The sequence below is a fragment of the Cebidichthys violaceus genome, unplaced genomic scaffold (assembly GCF_023349555.1).
Source record: "Cebidichthys violaceus isolate CVI_PGR_0920_01 unplaced genomic scaffold, fCebVio1.0.p SCAF_12, whole genome shotgun sequence".
NCBI classification, from domain to species: domain Eukaryota; kingdom Metazoa; phylum Chordata; class Actinopteri; order Perciformes; family Stichaeidae; genus Cebidichthys; species Cebidichthys violaceus.
In genome coordinates this window covers 13,790,870-13,809,030 of record NW_027176285.1, presented here as the reverse complement: position 1 = coordinate 13,809,030, position 18,161 = coordinate 13,790,870, and the positions used below count along the sequence as shown (strand labels likewise).

General features: G+C 43.8%; 1 protein-coding gene across 8 annotated transcripts in view; it reads left to right on the top strand.

The window, feature by feature from the left end:
• The window catches only part of fcho2 (FCH and mu domain containing endocytic adaptor 2), a 38,029-nt gene extending 22,183 nt beyond the window's left edge, over positions 1-15,846 (top strand). For 2 of the 8 annotated variants that reach the window (XM_068706563.1, XM_068706565.1), the window contains exons 11-31: positions 54-78; positions 310-366; positions 756-815; positions 933-1,106; positions 3,430-3,454; positions 4,016-4,060; positions 4,770-4,809; positions 4,930-5,015; positions 6,271-6,354; positions 7,333-7,854; positions 8,259-8,374; positions 8,465-8,594; positions 8,773-8,856; positions 9,139-9,198; positions 9,770-9,881; positions 10,449-10,604; positions 11,384-11,516; positions 12,250-12,449; positions 12,588-12,652; positions 12,848-13,012; positions 13,129-15,846. In XM_068706563.1, the coding sequence (XP_068562664.1) occupies positions 54-78; positions 310-366; positions 756-815; positions 933-1,106; positions 3,430-3,454; positions 4,016-4,060; positions 4,770-4,809; positions 4,930-5,015; positions 6,271-6,354; positions 7,333-7,854; positions 8,259-8,374; positions 8,465-8,594; positions 8,773-8,856; positions 9,139-9,198; positions 9,770-9,881; positions 10,449-10,604; positions 11,384-11,516; positions 12,250-12,449; positions 12,588-12,652; positions 12,848-13,012; positions 13,129-13,151 (2,362 nt within the window). In that variant the 3' untranslated portion in view covers positions 13,152-15,846. The remainder of the gene's footprint in view (positions 1-53; positions 79-309; positions 367-755; positions 816-932; positions 1,107-3,429; positions 3,455-4,015; positions 4,061-4,769; positions 4,810-4,929; positions 5,016-6,270; positions 6,355-7,332; positions 7,855-8,258; positions 8,375-8,464; positions 8,595-8,772; positions 8,857-9,138; positions 9,199-9,769; positions 9,882-10,448; positions 10,605-11,383; positions 11,517-12,249; positions 12,450-12,587; positions 12,653-12,847; positions 13,013-13,128) is intronic. The other 6 variants (XM_068706564.1, XM_068706567.1, XM_068706566.1 and 3 more) reach the window with 6 other exon arrangements.
• Positions 15,847-18,161: the final 2,315 nt, after the last annotated feature.

The window sequence follows — 18,161 nt, the reverse complement described above, 5'->3', positions numbered from 1 at the left end:
CAGTTATGAAACTCTCTTGATGATGATCATGATGTGACGATTTTGTGTTTCAGGGAGTCGACAGAAGTCGAAGCTGCTGTGAGTATACGTTTCACCAAAACTACCAGCTAAACCGATAATTGAGTTGATATTTGAGCTTTGTGTGTTATATTGATTTCAAACAGGAGGAGGTGGAAAAGATCCTCATCTCTCTCTCCTCTCTCTCTGTGTGTGTGTGTGTGTGTGTGTGTGTGTGTGTGTTCCCTCCCTTATGTTTGCTTTATAGATTTGCTCATTCATTCATTCGTTTCTCTCTGTTTGTGCTTGTAGAACACTGCCAACGGCGCTCCCCCTGGATACTACGGCGCCATAGACATCCAGAATGCTGTAAGCAAGCTAATACAAACAGAAACACACACACACACACACACACACACACACACACACACACAATACATATTCATATCCAGACCTGTTTTTGTAGATCACATTCTGTAAATTACTTTTTATAAACATGTAGAAAAATGAATCGAAGGAAAGCGAATCTTAATTTAATAAAGTTGAAATTTCAACAATTGATTGTCCTGTCTGTCCTATTTTGAAGTGTATAATATTACATGTACTGACTGATTTAAGGATTCATTGGCCGTTCACAATAGTGTATCATTTAGCTGCTTTAAAACGTTTTTCATAAAGGATACACGTCCATTTATTTGAACTTTAAAAAGGGCAACAAAGATTTTAAACGTGACTCTTTTCTGTTTCTTTTTTCGTAGAATGTTCCCCAAGTCGATGCAGAGGGTTTCTGTATCCGACCGGAAGCAAATGAAAACAATATCCTTTGCATTTGTCTTCACAGTCCAGCTTATAAGAAATCGATCACTCATTTGTGTTTCTGTTCCCTCAGCCATGCGTTGTCGCCTTAACCTTTTTTTTTTTGCGTCTGCTCACATGCCAAAGAGAATTCCTTCTACTCGTCCAGCGACTCGGAGGATGAAGACGAACCCAGGAAGTTCCACGTGGAGATCAAGCCCGTCCAGCCAAACAACGGCACGCATCAGAACCGGGCCACCATCGACGAGCTCAAAGCCTCCATCGGAAACATCATCCTGTCGCCCTCGACCTCGGTACGGCCGCCAAACAAAACACGCCGAATCCCAAACGCAAACCTGTTGCTGTCCTGCTCTGCTGCAGCAACACTAGAGGGCAACAGGGGGATGTGGAACCTCAGTGAGGGAACGCCGTTTAACCGGACTGTCCCTCTGTAGATGCCGTTAGTCACTCTTTCTTGGAGCGTATTTATTTACATTGGAAAGACATATATATATATATATATATATATATATATATATATATATATATATATATATATATATATATATATATATATATATATATATATATATGTTACATTTAACATTTCACAGTTTCTCTGTACTTTAATTCAGTTTCATGTCAAACAACTTTGGGATGTTTTTCTTTTATAAGAAAATATATTAAGAGAATGCTTTGCGGCAGTGGCCGGCAGGCTACACACACACACACACACACACACACACACACACAGAGCCCAGTCTGATCCGTGACCTCAGTCATGGAGCCCTTCATTCAGCTCCTCGTCCCTCACCATCACTCAATCTCTGCCTCCCTCTCTTCTCCCGCCGCTCTATGAAAATAGCCTCTGCCATTAAACTTTAAAACCTCACCGCCGCTCGTGTGCAGACATGCAGCGTGTGCGCACACCGAGCTGCTGCTGTTGTTGTTAATGTTGTCGTGGCGCGGCTGAAAGGGCACGCTCGGTGTCGGAGGAGGAGGAGGAGGTCTGGTGGGCTTCACCCGCTTCACGTTCGAGCCGGATGTCACGGCATCGTCTCTCTGCTTCGGCGCTGACCTCGGCTTCTCCTCCCCGTTCGTCTTGTACCTCACTCCTGTTATTTCCGCTCCTGTCTTTGTTTGCTTTCACTCTTCGGCTTTTATTGGAGCCCACTTGTCCTAGACGGGACTCTGTTGTGGTTATTTATGGGGTTAGTTGCCTTGTTTGAACAAATGTTGTTTTTTTTTCCACCCTAGAAATGAATGAAAAGTTTCTGTAGCAGAGTTCAGGAGGAGCGATGCTCTCCGTTAAACCTTTTTGACTTTGTTCACTGCGCTTTGGTTTCGCTTGTTGTCGAGACTCAAACCCACAATTACTTTCTCATCCTCCAAAAAACAAAAAAAAAAAACACTCACACAGGCCGCCGTTTGTGTGTGCTCACTCTGATTTGCATTTAAATACCAGAAGTCATTAGATTAGAGTTGCTTTTCAGTTTTTCTGCTCCGCACCTTTTTCCTATTTCACATTTTACCCAAAAGTTAAAACATACGTCCAAGGTGATGACGAACGTTGCATCATCTGGTGTGAATTATTGAGAGATTTCCTTCTCTCTCTCTCTCTCTCTCTCTCTCTCTCTCTCTCTCTCTCTCTCTTTTCCTCCTCAGTGCTCATTTTTCTGTCTTTTTCATTTCTCCTCCTGTTTGGTTCCCCCTCTGCGGTGTTCCCTTTATTGAAATAGCAATGGAAGTCGTGTGTGTGTGGCCGGCAAGAGCCGTAATTGAACCCATTTGCCGCTTAGCGCCTGTGGGACTAAACCCTGGCCTCACAGCTCTACGGCGGTTAAATGCTTTTGCTGTGTTCCTTAAAACCCATTTTGTTTCTTTTCCTCCCCTCCTCCCTTGACAATCCCCCCCCCCCCCCCCCCCCCACCCCCACCCCCACACCACCACCACCACCACCTTTCCCCTTGTGCGAATACATTCTTTATTGAAATTGATGCTCTAAGCTTCCATTGGGTTGGTGACCCTCAAGAGCGTTCAGTATCTTGTGTTACGCAGCGTGACGCGGCAGATTTATGTCCAGAGGAGGGGAAAAAAAAAAAGAGTCTCTGCAAAGGAAGCAGTTGAAGTGTCGGGGCCACGCTCTCCGCTGTCCCTGACCGATGCGCTTAGATTAGATGCGCGGTTCTTTGCGCCGCTGAATATTTCACCCTAGGTTTAACGTCTGGTATGTGTGTGAGTGGAGAGCAGCCCCGGGATTTACTGTCTTTAACTCTGAAGTGGAAAATTCCCTTTTCCTCTGGGAATAGTTAATATTACAGTTTCAACCCTTTTTTTGTTTTTCTCCCAGTTTTATACATTTGAATTCTCATACGTCGTTGCGTAAACACTATCAAAGGATTAAGGCTTCAAACCATTTGATGTGTATAGAAGTTTGAGTTTCCAAGCGTTGCACATGTTGACTCTTAACATACTTTGCTTCACTTTTGTTGATCTGTTTTGTGTTCCCTGCGAGGAGAACGATCAGTTTCGTCTCACTTGCGATTTGTTTCTCACAAACTTCTGGCAAGTAGCGGTTGAAAGTCCGTGGTGGGTCGCATGCGTCTTTGATGAATTGATGTCTGTTTTTGTTTTCAGGGACAGATGCGGAGGAACCAGTCCAGTGAGTATTTTTCTCTGCCTGACCTCTCTGTATCTGCGTGTTGCTGGATGACTGTAAAAAAAAAAAAAAAAAAAAAAAGGACCATTCGACTTCTCCGCCACATTTATCTTGGCACAAGTTGTTTTTTTTTAAAAGAGGTTGTCTGAAAACAAAAGAAAGTCCAGAAACTTAGCCAAAACCAACATTTCTGGAGAAAAAAAAAGTAAATAAGTGTTCTTTTTCTGTAAATGTGAGCTCGAGGGATGTTTCCCTCCTGTGGTACCAATAAGATGAATTGCTTTATTGGCTGTTTATGTTTTGACATGTCAGAAATTATCTTCTGCAAGCCGGCACAATTTGAATCTTGAGAAAATATCCCAGTTGCTCATTTATCTTCCTCCATGAGGTCCAAAAGAATATTAATCCACGAGGTTTTTTTATACGAGTTAAAAGTTCTTCTTCTTTTCAAAAGTTGCTTTCACATATTGTGTTTGCAGGTAACTAAATGGTTGTAATAGTTACATTCTGCAGCTGAAAACACAAGGTATTGCATTGATAGATGTATACTCTACACACGCTTAGGGATCACAGGAGTTTCTACGTTAAGCTCTAAGGCTCAGGGTCCTGGTGAGTATGTTTTCTCTACAGCAGTAAGCCTACAACCCTGCCTTCCCCATCCGCCACAGGCCTCCTCTCTGTCCCCTGCAGCCAGCTGACACACGCTAACACCGCTGACACTGCGTTCTCCCGCTGCAAAACTTCTCAGTTCTCATATTAAGAATTCACAAACATGTATGGGTTTTTTTTTATTTCCGGGTCCTCTCGGGGTCGTCTCCTCTTACCTCTGGTGCTGCTTCAGGTCGCTTATACGGATCCTTTGCAATGCAGTGTAACACTTTAGAACGGGGCACGCAATAACAAGGCAAGGCCTGATTTTATCTTTAGTTGCAAAATCACTCCATCCCCTGTTTTAAAGTGTTACCGTCAAAACTATAAAAACGTGTTTAAAGTCGCAGTATTTGGGGTGAGATTTTAAGGTTTTACTGTGTTTGGCAGAAATAAGTGAAATATCTTATCCAACCTAAATCTTACAGCAAATAGACGTCTGTGGCTTTTCATGGCAGATCCTCACTTGTTCAGTCAGAACCTCAGTTTATGGTTATTGGTTTAAGGTGTGATGTAGTTTAAACATGAGTTTTGGCAAACTGATCAGTAGCCGCCGGTGGAAACCTCTTGTGTTGGTTTTTGGTTTTTTTTTCTTCATTTTTCCTTGCTGTCATCACTCGGTGCAGGTCTGTGGCTCTTCATTCTCTCTTTTGGTTTCCTCTCCCCGCAGGTGACGAGCTGGGAAAACCCAGAGTGCCGACACCATACGAGTACGTATGAAGGAGCTCACGACCGCCGCCGTCTTCATGTTCACAGCATCTCTGCCGTCTAGTGAAGTGGTGCCGCTGTCAGTTTGACTCGACTCTCTCTCTCTCTCTCTGCTCCGGCAGACTGACGAACAACGACCTTCTGTCTCTGGACCCGTTCGGCCCGTCTCTGGCAGCAGGCTCCTCTTCCTCTGTGTCCTCATCAACAGGTAATCCCCAAAGCCTTATATACATATATATATATATATATATATATATATATATATATATATATATATATTCAAATATATCTATTGCTTCATCCTACAGTATCCCTCGACAAAATGTGTCGCACCAATAACAGGTTTCTGTAGTTCCTTTTAACGTTTTAATCCTAAAGATTTCAGTCCTGGTTAATTTGACGACACCCGTGGTCACAGGTGGAAACGGCAAAATGCAGCTTTGGCAGAAGAACTGTTGTGTCTGTTTACAGTGCGGACAAACCAACTCACCTTGTTTTAGTGAAGAAGTCAGTCAATAATACCTGCAGCGGTGATCTGACAGTGCGAGTAGTTTATTCTCCCAGTAAAAGAAGCTGGTCGTCTTGCTGAGGAGCTCGTTACTGCTTTGCAACAGGTACAAATGATCCGCTGCTGGATAAACACGGAAATGATATAAAACTACTACATAGAGAGGTACTTACAGAATGTAAAGGCATTGAGAGGCTAGTACAGAAAAAGAAAATGGGGTTTGATTTCATGAAATGAACTGACCCCTGAGGTCAACAGGAATATTCAACCTTGGGGAATTAAAACGGCAGCTTTTTCCGTCCCGGTTTGTCTTTTCGGTAATTTTTCCCAATCTCGCACTCCTTCCGTTTCACAAAGCGTTTGTTTTACTTAACTTTTAAGCGTCGATGGAGTGAATCTCGCGGCTTTACGTGCATGACACCGGTGTTTAAACAGAGTGACATTAGCGCTGACCCATTGCCTATAGGCTAAGCGTAATCCACAGTTAATTGGCGCCTCGTCGAGGTCAGAGGGCCGGCGATAAAGCCCGCTGGCACGTATGTTGTCAAACACTGTCTCGTTACTGTCAAAGGTCTCGGCTTAAATGTCAAAAGAGCAGCGCAGAGTGCCCTGATTAAGATACGGTGATGGGAATTAACAGCCTGTTAAATCTCTCTGTGTACAGTGGAGCGGTATTACCAGCTCCCAATGCACCCATGACACATTAAACAGGTCTGTGAGCTATTAAAGCGATTAGACTCTCACTGAATGAAGCAAAGATTGTAAAAATGTGTGGAATTCTTCTTTTCTTTTTTTTTTGTTCCATTCCTATTTGTCATTTGTTTTATTTACTGATTTGTTTTTGTACATCTGTTTGACGTATTGTTTTTCTTTTTGTTTCATTACGATGTCACTGAGTTGGAATTATGTTGATGTTTTATTGGTTTTATTTATTTCCATGAACTTCTCTCGTTAGACCTTGCCTCTGTCTTCCTTTCAATCCCTCCATCTCCATCTTTTCTGAAGAATGACTCAGGCGTCTTTCTGCCAGAGGCCTCAGGTAAAATGTGTGTGTGCCCCGATTATCAGACAGTGATCGAAATGAACGCTCGTTCGGACAACTCCAAGCGTTCATCGACTACTGTTTTTGCATGGTATTCATATTTTAGATTTTTGTTCAAATGCATGTGAACGTGTGTGAGATTCAGGCTGACTTGTGTCTAAAATCAGAGTCATCGCTTTGCACATGTATTGCTGAGAAGAGGACACATTTTAGTTTAATAAAGGCATGATATTTCTGTGAAGATATTATACCTAAACTATGCTTATGCAGAGTTTGCATGTAGTTTAAGGTCTTTGTGAGAGCAAGGAAAATATGTAGCAATTGTAGACACTAACTGAAGATTTAATATCGTGTATATATGTAAGTCTATGCTCAGTATGCTGTGTGTGTGCAGCAATTAAATGGGCAAAACATCATAATGTAAACTATCACTCTTATTATATCTCTTATCTTGTTTCATATTTGGTTAAATGCCAGTTTGCAGGATTTGTCAGCTACATAAGGTAATTTGCCGTCCTTGCTAGTTGTTCGGAATTTTTTTTTTTTTTTTTTTTTGTCCTTGCGTGTTTTCCATTTTGGCTCCATGTATGTCTTCATTCACCTCACATGACTCAGCTGTGTGCGAATGCAGACGCACTATTGTTACGTCGCTTGAACGTCACCCAGTGATGTAAAACTCATCAGTATCACGCTGACCCATCTGGGTTCAAAGCGATGACTCGGCGGTTCAGAAACCAGATTGTATTAGAAAGCTGCAGCTATGACATCACTGCGTGAGTGCTTATGCCAGCAGGTACATTCTCTATATTTTTGGACCACATATACTCATGTACTAACTGGTAGAAAGTGTTTCATGTGTTCGAGGTAAAATATTTTGATATGCTTGTGTTGCCCCATGTCTGATCTTCTATACTTCTGTATTTGTCATATTTATTGCCTCCTGTCGATCACATCGCCCCCCCTCCCCCCCGTCAGCCGAGGCGGTGACCCAACGGGAACGCTCTCCTCCGCTGGCAGAGAGCCAACAGTCCAAAGAAGCCTCCTCTTTCTCCTCGTCCACATCCTCTCCCTGGGACTCGCCTGAAAACCCCTTCCAAGCACTCAAGCCCGCCCCAGCGAGGGCCCAGAGCGCCCCCATCACCCTGCCCAACGAGCCCGTCGACCCCATCAGCAGCCCGGCCGCCGCCGCCGCCGCCAGCCCTCCAAAGAGCGGCGACGCCTTCTCCTCCGTGTCCTGGTCCCAGAGCCAGTGGATCGCCTTCAGCGATAATTTCGCCCCGGCTCGCCGTCAGGGCCCGGGGCCGTCCGTGAAGGAGCTCCAGAGGCGGCCTCAGTCCGGCTCCGGCAGGTCGTGTCGCTTCCTCTCCGATGAGTCCGCCGAGGCCTCCTGCAAGGCGCCGGGCGGCGGAGAAGAGGGCATCCCCTGTTTCTCTGACGTCTTCTCTGGGATTACTGATAGGGCGATGGCAGCTGCTCCGTCAAGCAAAATATTCAATGGTAACATTATTACCGATGCTAGAGACTTATGCCTGAGGTTTGGAGTTTTATATTTTGTTTTATTTTAACTGTACGTTTTCATTTTGTGCATTTGTTTCGTATTTGAAGTTGACAATTCTGTTGTTTTTTTTGGTTTGTTTTTCTTATTTTTCAGACTTCAGCTTCTCTAACTCACTGCCTGGTTTGCAACATGTTTGTTTTTTGAGTTTCTTTTTATGACATTCATTTTGGAATGTCTTTTACTTCTATGTTGTACCTGTTTTGCTATTATGGTTTTCAAACTAGAGGTCTCAATGCATGATGGTTTACGTCAATGAAGCACGGTGTATACGTGGTTTGTTTGTCCCCGACGCCCGCTCCGTTTACTGCCACTAACCAGTAAAACTTGTTTCCCCCGTTTTTAGTGCCAGCACCAAACCGACCGACGACCCCGCTGACAGCCGGAGCGCTGGTGCCCCCACCTCGACCCTCCTCCAGGCCCAAGCTCCCCACGGGGAAACTCACAGGGATCAATGAGATTGTGAGCGCTTGCAGCAAACATTCCGCCGCAGAATACGCGCAACGCAACAAAGTCGCATTTCGGTTAACCTTTGTGACCCGCTTCCCTCAGGTACGGCCGTTCAGCCCACCCAAGACGTCCAACGCCAGCCCTCCTCCCGCTGCGCCTCTCGCCCGGGCGGAGAGCTCCTCCTCCTTGTCCTCGAATGCCTCGCTCAGCGCCGGTAACACCCCCACCGTTGGTAAGCCTCCTCCGTCACTCATTACTCAACTGTGTTTCGTCTCCTTTTTTCTTCAACTCTTCACCGACTTGCCACATAACCTTTTTGTCTCTGCAACACAATGTGCTGTGTTTCCTCCTCTCTCTCACTCCTTCCTTCCTTCCTTCCTTCCTTCCTTCCTTGACTCCTCTGCTTACAGGAGCTGAGCACACCTTTGCTCTCCTCCTCTCCTCCCCAGAGCCAGAGCTGCTCTCCCTCTCTCCTTTCTTTCTGCTAAGCCAAAGTGAGTCTGCCTTCTCCCGAACTCTCGTTTCCTCCTTTCCCCCCCCCGGTCATCACCTCCACCCTTCATACATTTCACCTCATGTCCTCATTAGGGCCCGTTAGCTCGTCCTCCATCTCTGTGCACTCACATCAGCCTCGTCAGCTCAGGGCTCACCTGCCACAAACACATGTAGGACTTGCAGGACTGTGCTCGGCATCACCTCTCCCTCACATGTGTGCTCTCTGGCTCTGTTTTTTTTTATCTCCTCCTCTTCTCCGCCTTTTTTAATTTGGCGTAAAGAGGAAGATGTGTTCATAGCGAAGCTGCCTACCTTTGAGAAGCGGTGTGAAACACCAGCAGGTACGGTGGAAGTTCATGCAAGAGGACTCTCCTCTGTATTTAACTCAAACTAACACCGGTCTGTCTGACGGGCTGGATGGACAGCTGCTCATCTTGCTTTGCAGTGATCGCATTTCTCCGTTTGCTCCCCACATTCACCCTTTCAGCACCGTGAGCTCCTAACATCACAAAGATTTGATCGCATAAATAATGACGTCGTGAATGGTACGTCTTTTTGTTGACTTTAATTTTAATCCGCTGTCTGAGGTAACTCTGCCTGTCTAGTATTACTTAATTTGAACTAAAGCAGCTGGAGCATGATCTACTCTTAAACAAAAAAAGAAAAGAAAAAAAAGGTGTGCTTATTTTTCTTTTATTTGAAAAATAACACTGCACTGATTTGCAACGTGTGAATGGACTGACTCTATGAAATGCAATAATACAAACGTTCTAAATTACACAATGCATCTTTGCATGATCGAGTCTTCCTAATTCAGATGTGAGCTTTGGACCCCCCCCCCCCGCTGTTGTAGGAGTCTGGTCCGCAGCTGAGTCAACAAGACCTCAAACTCTGTGCCTTTCTCTTTCTCAGGGACGTCTCGCGGTCCCAGCCCGGTGACATTGGCATCCCTGGATGCTTTGCCCATTGCCGTGGCCTTCACAGAATCGGTTAATGCTTACTTCAAAGGAGCTGATCCCACTAAGTGAGTCTCACATGACCTCCTGCTGCTCAAAGGGCCCCCGACGTGGACCTGCACGCATACACATTTTTGTCCATATTTGATCTTAAACTACAACACGTATGACGTTATGAGTATTGCAGTTGGTGGTGCTACGCTCAGACTTTTTTGGTCTGCATGTGTGGAATGTTTTTGCATTAGTCTGACACCATTCTTTCAGAGTGGATAACCTACGCGGGGCAGATTATCGTCTGGGGCAGAGAAAACATACAGCCGTTTATTGGTTAACTGCTGTTAAATTGCTGCTGTGCAAAAGGCTTATTTTTGCGGGGATTAGTAAATGGAACATTTCATAAGCAATGCAGCGGAGACACGGTGCGAGGCTGAGGCCCGCTGTGGGCCGTTACCACCGCAGCTTAGGCCAACCCCAACCGAATGAAGGAACTTGATTTATATTAGACTATAAAAGCATACAGATGTATATTCAGATATATATGTATTCAAAGGGGGGGGATGGAGATGTGTAACACCTGCAACCTAAAGCCGCTGTGTTCGCTATCCCCTCGACATGTTTCTGGCTGCGTTCCACAGGTGCATTGTGAAGATCACAGGAGACATGACCTTCTCGTTCCCCATGGGCATCATCAAGGTGTTCACCACCAACCCCTCCCCGGCCGTGCTCACCTTCAAACTGAAGAACACCGGCAGGTTGGAGCAGATCTTGCCCAACCAACAGCTGCTGTACAGGTGAGCCGCCCGGAGACTTGTGCAGAGACGACGAGCCGATAAGTTGTCGGCGGTTAGGTGAAAGCGGGATTTGGATTCGCGATGATTCGGGTGAGAATGGAGGAAACGTTGTCTGCGTCAGTGGGAGGAAATTCAATTAGTAATCTGACATAAACCCATCATTAAGCTGTCAGGCAAGTATTTTCCAGCAGACTTTCAACAGCCAGGTTCTCAACAGCCCATGTCTCTTCTGAAATACTTAACGGCAGAGAAGCTCCCACTTCATATAACATCTGTTTCATTTAGAGTGCATCATGCAGCCTCTCACCTCTTCAGTCTCAGTCAAAGGTGTTTTCCGTCTAGGTTTCAATATGCTTTTAACTTTTGTTGGTAACATCTCTAAAACTACGACTTTTTTGAAACAAATTCCATTTGACACGTTCATATTCTTTCTTAAAAAGTAAAGGAAAAATGACATCTTTTGGATGTTTCTTCTTCTCCCTCTCTGTTATCCCAAGACCACATGGTTGGACTAATTGAATCAAATGGAATTCATGATTTAGTAGCTGGTTGGATATAACAGGGTCATTCTTTCCAAGCTATTGGAGCTTTGCACACAAAGCCAGGAAGAGCAATGAATAATTGAGCCTCTGATTATTCCTTGTGCATGAGTGTGTGTGTGTGTGTGTGTGTGTGTGTGTGTGTGTGTGTGTGTGTGTGTGTGTGTGTGTGTGTGTGTGTGTGTGTGTGTGTGTGTGTGTGTGTGTGTGTGTGTCTGACTGTTTTTACTTTCTATCTAGTGATCCTTCCCAAAGTGATTCAAATTCCAAGGACTTCTGGTTCAACATGCCAGCGCTGACGTCCTACCTCAGGAAATCTTCAGAGCAGAATCCTACAGCTTCCTATTATAATGTGGACATCCTAAAATACCAGGTCAGGTCAGCCAAAGTCCAGTCGAGAGCGTAATCCAGATCAGATAACTGTGGGCAAAGAATGCTTTCTAGAAAACAACGTGTTCCCCCAAGTGCTTCACACTCCAGACAAGTCTCAGGAAGAAGCAAAGAAAAAAAAAAGAAGATCAGGGAATTTGAATTAGCGCCGAATGTTTTTGTTTATGTGAGAAGTCATAATGCTGTATTTGATCCTCCAGCACTAAGCAGCTTTAGTCTGTTAAATTCTTAAAATAATCAAATCGTCGTCTGTGCCTGCCACACATCCTCACAATCTGTGGAATTGAATTCATTTGCGGTCACTAGCCGGCTTTATGATTGAATTTACTGCTCTCGAACCATGCTGTAGTCTGGTTTGAGCCTCAGCTATATACTGTACTGCCTGGCCCTAAAACCCTGCAGCCTCACACGCAAAATGCCACCGCTGGATGACATCATCTTTGAAACGAGCCCCATGAAGGCTGGTTTTATAGCTTCAAACTGGCTCATTTACATGATGACATTAGTTTATATTTAAGTCGTTGTGCATATGAAATAATAGTGTGGATGCTTCACCTACTAAATCCAAGCACCGTACAAAGAATTTATGAAAAAAACGCACAATCGTCACAACACTCCAACCTCATTGCATCAGAAGCACTGTGACCGTTCCGACTGCCTTTAGTGGGTTTTTTGCTGAAACTCAAAGCGGCTTCGTTCCAACATGCTGTGCTCAGGTGCAGTCCGATGGGATCCATTCCACTCCTCTCAACCTGGCCGTGTACTGGAAGTGCACCCCGAGCACGTCAGACCTGCGGGTGGACTACCGCTACAACCCGGAGTCCATGGCCTCTCCTGGTCCGCTCTCCAACATTCAGATCCTAGTGCCCGTCGACGGGGGAGTCACCAACATGCAGTCTCTGCCCAACTCCATCTGGTAAAATGTGGTGCTCGTTGTGTCTATATATATATATACAATATATATATATATATATATGTCTATATATCTGCAGGAGCATAAAAAGTATGAAATCTTAGTTCGACAGCAGAAGCTTATTTCTTTCTCTTATTTTAGGAATCCAGAGCAGAATAAGTGTCTGTGGAAGCTGAGCGACATCTCAGAAAAGTCTGACAACGAAGGTAAATCGTCTTCTTCTCTTCTTTGTTTGCGATTAGACACAGTTTGTTTCTAAAGGTTGTTTCGGAAGTAATTGACACGTGTTTAGAAGGGAAACGCACGAAAAATGAGGAGAAACTTTTTCTTAAGATGTTCTACAAAGAAATGAAAACGGGCGTATTTCTAAGTGAGTGCATTTCGTTTGTGTTTGACACCAGGCGCCGGGTCCTTGAGGGCCAAGTTTGAGCTGTCAGACGGACCGTCGAACCCCACCACTCTAGCAGTGCAGTTCATGAGTGAGGGCAGCACCCTGTCAGGAGTGGACATGGAGCTGCAGGGGCCCGGATACAGGCTTTCTCTCAACAAGAAGAGATTTGCCACAGGTAGGTAGAACGCTGGGTCTCACACACACACACACACACACACACACACACACACACACCTGATGCTGCTGCAGTTAATGCTTCAAACGGCTCACGTCTTCCGTTCTGTCCTTTAGGACGGTACATGGCAGATTGCTGAGGTGACCCACCGCTCTCCAGAAAAGACAAACTAATCATGTTTGACTCAAACGTTGGCGACTTGACGAGGCTTCCTGAACCTCTGGATCCATCTGAGCTTTTGCCCGGGAGGCGAGAATCTCACTACAATAAAACAGCACTGAGTATTGAACACTGTTTAATAAAAGAAAAAGAAGACTAAGATGAGCTTTCAGGAAATGTGTAGATATGAAATTTAATAATGCTTTCTGATCAATTCACTTTTGTATAGTCAGAAACAATTTATGGATTAGATATAAATCTATATTGTATTTGAAATCATAAAAAAAAAAAAAAACGTGCACTAACAATCTTTCAGATGCTCTTCTTCCTCTTATATTCATCTTTCAAGAGCCTATATGGAATATAAAACGTCTGCGTGGAAGAGAAGAAAGGGTTCCTTCCTCTGAACTGTAAATATTAACACTGATCATTCTGCTCAACCAGCTCGGACTCGGCGCTGAAATCCGTTTTGTTTACTGGTCTTTCTCTCTTTTTTTTTTCTCTCTCTCCTTGTCTTTTTATTCATCATGTGCAATGAAGGTAGAATCTGTCTTAAACAGTACGCGCACATGGATGCGGCACGAGCTTCATCTCTTATAACAACAATAACATCGAAGTGCTTTCAAACTAATGCAAAAAAAAAAAAGAAGTGTGACCTCAGTGCCTCCTCTTATAGCGTGGATCAACAGGCAACTAAAGTGCGGCGATGTTTGACCCACATTTGGGTTTCCAGATTCAAGCTACATTTCTCTGTGGTCAAATGCATGGAGCGTTGTGTTTTTTAAACTGTCACCCCTCACGGGGTCCGTGATCAGTGTGGTCTCTCTCTCTTTTAGATTTGAACTTGTTAATCCCCGTTTATTATCTCCGTCATGGCTTGTGCTTTTAAAGATTTTAAGCCTTTAATTTGTATACTTTATGAAAGAAATCTCAGCATTCTTGACTGTAAAACATTTTGTCAAATGTTTAGGAAAAAAAAGAGAGAATCAAGGGACATTACCCCAAATTTAACTTGCAGCCTTTTTTTTGTAAAACTGGCAGTGTTTTTTTTTTTTTTTAAATCTCACTTTTGTGCCCCGTTAATGGAGAAATGTGCCTGAATCTAACTTTTTTTTTTTTTTCTTCTTTTGTATACTACAGCACAATTATTAAGAATAGCGCCAACAAAGTGCCAGTTTAGTTTTTTACTCCTTTTTTATTTGGATGTTGAAGGGAACACGTCTCCTCTTTTTACAACCCGACTGTCTTCCAAAAAGAATGAATGAGTCACGTTTGCCTTCTGCGAGTGAGTTTGACCATCGGACTCTTTTCTATCTCGCCTTTCTTTTTCCTTTCTGTCCGACGCTCGTCGGTCGACCTGAACCTCTCGTTCGCTCACTGCGGACGACGTCGGTGAGCAAGTAGCACAACGAGGCCCGACTAGCGACGGACACGCCTTATCGCAAACCGCCACGATGCCGAGTAATCCGGCGTCGTCGACCGTGGTTAAACATTGTGACGCAGCACTGCCATTGCCCTGTGATAGAATACCGGCCTGCCCTGCCTCTCACCCAGTGCATGCTGGGATAAGCCTCTTGCAACTATAAGCAGCATAAGCGGGGGGTGTAGGAAGCGGATGGATGGACGGACAATGTTTGACTCTCGGTGCTTCATTCTTGTCTTTTACTAACGAAGGCTGCTGCTGTAGAAGCTGTTGTACTTCTTGACGGAGTAGTTTCATGTCTTTCTTTCTTTCTTTTTTTTTTTACCCATTGACCTCAACCATGTAAGGATCCTTAAATTGGTTAATGATGCTGGTATGTGACGTGTCTGGAGACTAGTTAGTTGCCTGGAAGCTGTGATGTTTCAGACGCTGTGCATCGTGTGGCCAACTGACCTCTCAGATACCATTTTTAAGAAACGTTAACTTTCCTCGTCAGGCTTGTTTTTGACTGTCCGCTGTGCTCTAGAAAGTCACTCGTTGTCGTTTTTAACTGACTGGTCTGCAGGTGATTTAAAACTCCGTATCCATACTTGATTCATGTCTCACTTGATCATTTCTTTGGTTTCATTCATCATATCTGGCGACGGGGATTGTCTCCAGTTTTAAATGTTTTCTATGATTTTGGTTTTAAGACTTTGATAATAATCTCGAGGCAGACATTAATCTCAAACGGATGATGGAGTTGTCCGTTTAAGTTGTGTTTGATGAACCTACATTTTTGTATCTCGCTCTGGACTTTTAATCAGCCAAATCTTTGAAGGTATTTGAAAATGAATGAGTTTACATAGAATCCTAAAAATTGTATCTTCAGACATTTGTACAGTCAGAAATGTCGCTCTGTGTTTTCTCTTAAATAATTGCGTCGGGGGTTTCTAGTCGGATGAGACGAGTGCATTAAAGAAAAAGAGTTCACAGACTCAGTAATCGTGTTCAGTATTAGCAAGCTGGTTCTTGCTGTCTCTCAAAAAACTTACAAAATTAACTTCCAAGGGTCACTTTCACCTTTATTTCTTTATATGTTGTTTTGAACAGAGTTTAAAGAGTGCAAAATTATGTAAATGATTCTCATAAATTGTACATTTTTACCAATTATCTCAGCCACTTTTTGTCTCTACTTTATGATTTTTCATTGTGCCTGTATTAAATGTGTAATATATGAATATATACAAATATATTAAAATGACTAAGCGTGTTCCGTGTGGTTTCTTTTAGCCGCGTCATGAAGATAAAGTAAGAGATTCAGTCATGTAATCTTTTTTTTTTTTATTTAAATTTTTGCACAGATATTCATGGTCCCCAGAGATGGAGCCCGGGGATCTCCTGATCCTCTTATCGGCACCAGCAGGACTCATCCAGCAAAGTATCTCAAGATCCTCTAGTTGGATTAGAACAATATTTTTTGTAAAAAATATTTTTGCAGCATTATTACTTTTGGACGGTTCTTTTTGACAGTTCCGAGGTAGACAGGAAACAGGGGTAGACACATGCTGCAATCAAACTGGAGACGTTTCGCTTGTATTACATTTAAAACCGCCTGATGATGGCGGTGTCGGCAGCCGTGAACAGTCCGGTATATTTGGGGCAATTGTCAACCGAACGCGGCGCAACTTATTTCTTCTGGCGGGCAGAGTTTGGGCCCAAGCTGGGTCACGTAATTTTGCCCAATTTGTCAAATACTTTCACTTTTATATTCCAAAACCAATGAAATTCCCATCTGCTGCAGTTGTGTCCCGTCTTAAGCGCTAACTAGCCGATGTTAGCATGCTAAACTACACGTGACATGAGTTAAACACGGTTGATCAATGTCAGATTGGGCATGTCAGCTATTTTTTTTTTAGGAAAGCTGTTTAAAAAAATAAGCAAACAGACCGTTTCTGTGTGACTGTATGAGCTTTTGAGATCATTGCATGGAGTTTGCTACTGTGCAATGTAACAAAGAACAACCCCTACGCTTTGATCTGCAAAGCTCGTTTGAACACTTTATTCCTTCTGCTTGGCTGGAGTGCTTTTTGGTGGAAATTTGTTGTCAGTGGAAAGATTGAGACATTTGGAAATCCCACTGACGTGACCTGAATTGACAGATGTAGCGTGTCTAGAGGGGAACTGGCCCTTTAAATCCTCTACGCTGACAAGTCAGAAGTTGCAATGCTACAGGAGGAAAGCAGTAAAATCTGTTATTTCTAAATGACCATAATCCATACATGCAGGATGATAGGGCGTGAAAACAAAGCTTGAGGATCACACCACACGTGTTACTAATATACCGTTCTCACTGTGAGAACCTCCTGCAGCACTTTGCTTAGGAGGATGTATGCATGACTGTGCGTACGCGCTCGGCACCGCATCAACACCTTGTGCATATTTACACACTCGGTCGAGCCTTGTGTCCCTCTGCCTGAAGACCTCCTCCTCCTCTCTGTTTGAAACACTCCGTCTGAGCAGCCTTTTCACAGCCACATGTGGGAGCCATCAGTGTTGACTCGACTTTTCCCCGTCCGCCTCACTCAGACGAAGAGGAAGAGATCTTAGGGTCTCTTGTGTGTGTGATGTTATTCTCTGACGGGCCGAAGTGAGATATGTGAGCAGAAGTCCTGTCCAAAATGTGGAGACTCTTGTGTGGTCAAGTTGGTTTTTTTTACACAACTCGGCATTATTTACTGTTTTGCCAAAAGTTGGATTAGAAGATTGACAGCGCTCTCATTCGTTTGCTAAATACGAAGCCACAGCGAGTTAGCTAAGCTCAGTTTAAAGATAGACTTTGAAACAGCTAGCCTGACTCAGATTTTAAGATTATAAAATCTGCCTAACAGCACCTCTAACGCTCATTAATGAACAGGTTATAACTTGTTTGATCAGTACATACAAAAACCAAAGTGTTTGTGTTGCTACTCAATCTTGGAACCAGCCGCCAGCTTTAATTAAAGAAAGGAAGCCAATGCGGAAGTGTCTTGAACCTGCATTCTCTCGACTGACCAGCAGGGGGCGACTCCTCTGGTTGCATAGAAGTCTATGAGTAAATGACTCTAATGTAAACATTGTAAACTTGCGTTTATGGTCTAAATCAATCGTTTCATGTCTTCTTCAATGCATTACTAGAGCTAACGTTACATCACTGTTTGAACAAGTGATGTAAAAATGACACGTTGAGGTGGGATTAAGTGCAGGACTTTACCGGGCGCAGTGTATCTCCACTGGTCGCTTAGCAACCTCAGAGTGATGACAACACTCCAGGAAGTCACTGCTCCCAGCAAAGAAGTAGTCCTGCACATAATCTCCTGGAAGACTCAGCCATCCCAGAATTTACCAGATTTTGCTCAGTTCAAAATAAAAGTACATTAAGGGGAGTTAAATGAGAAGATCGATACCACTCAACAATCTTCTCCTATAACTAAAACAAATAGTATTTTTTCCAAAATGTCAAATTACTTAAAGGTGCATTGTGTAGCGAGAATGGCCCTATTTAGAGCCAGTGTTTGGTTTGTCCCTTCTGGGCCACTGTAGAAACAT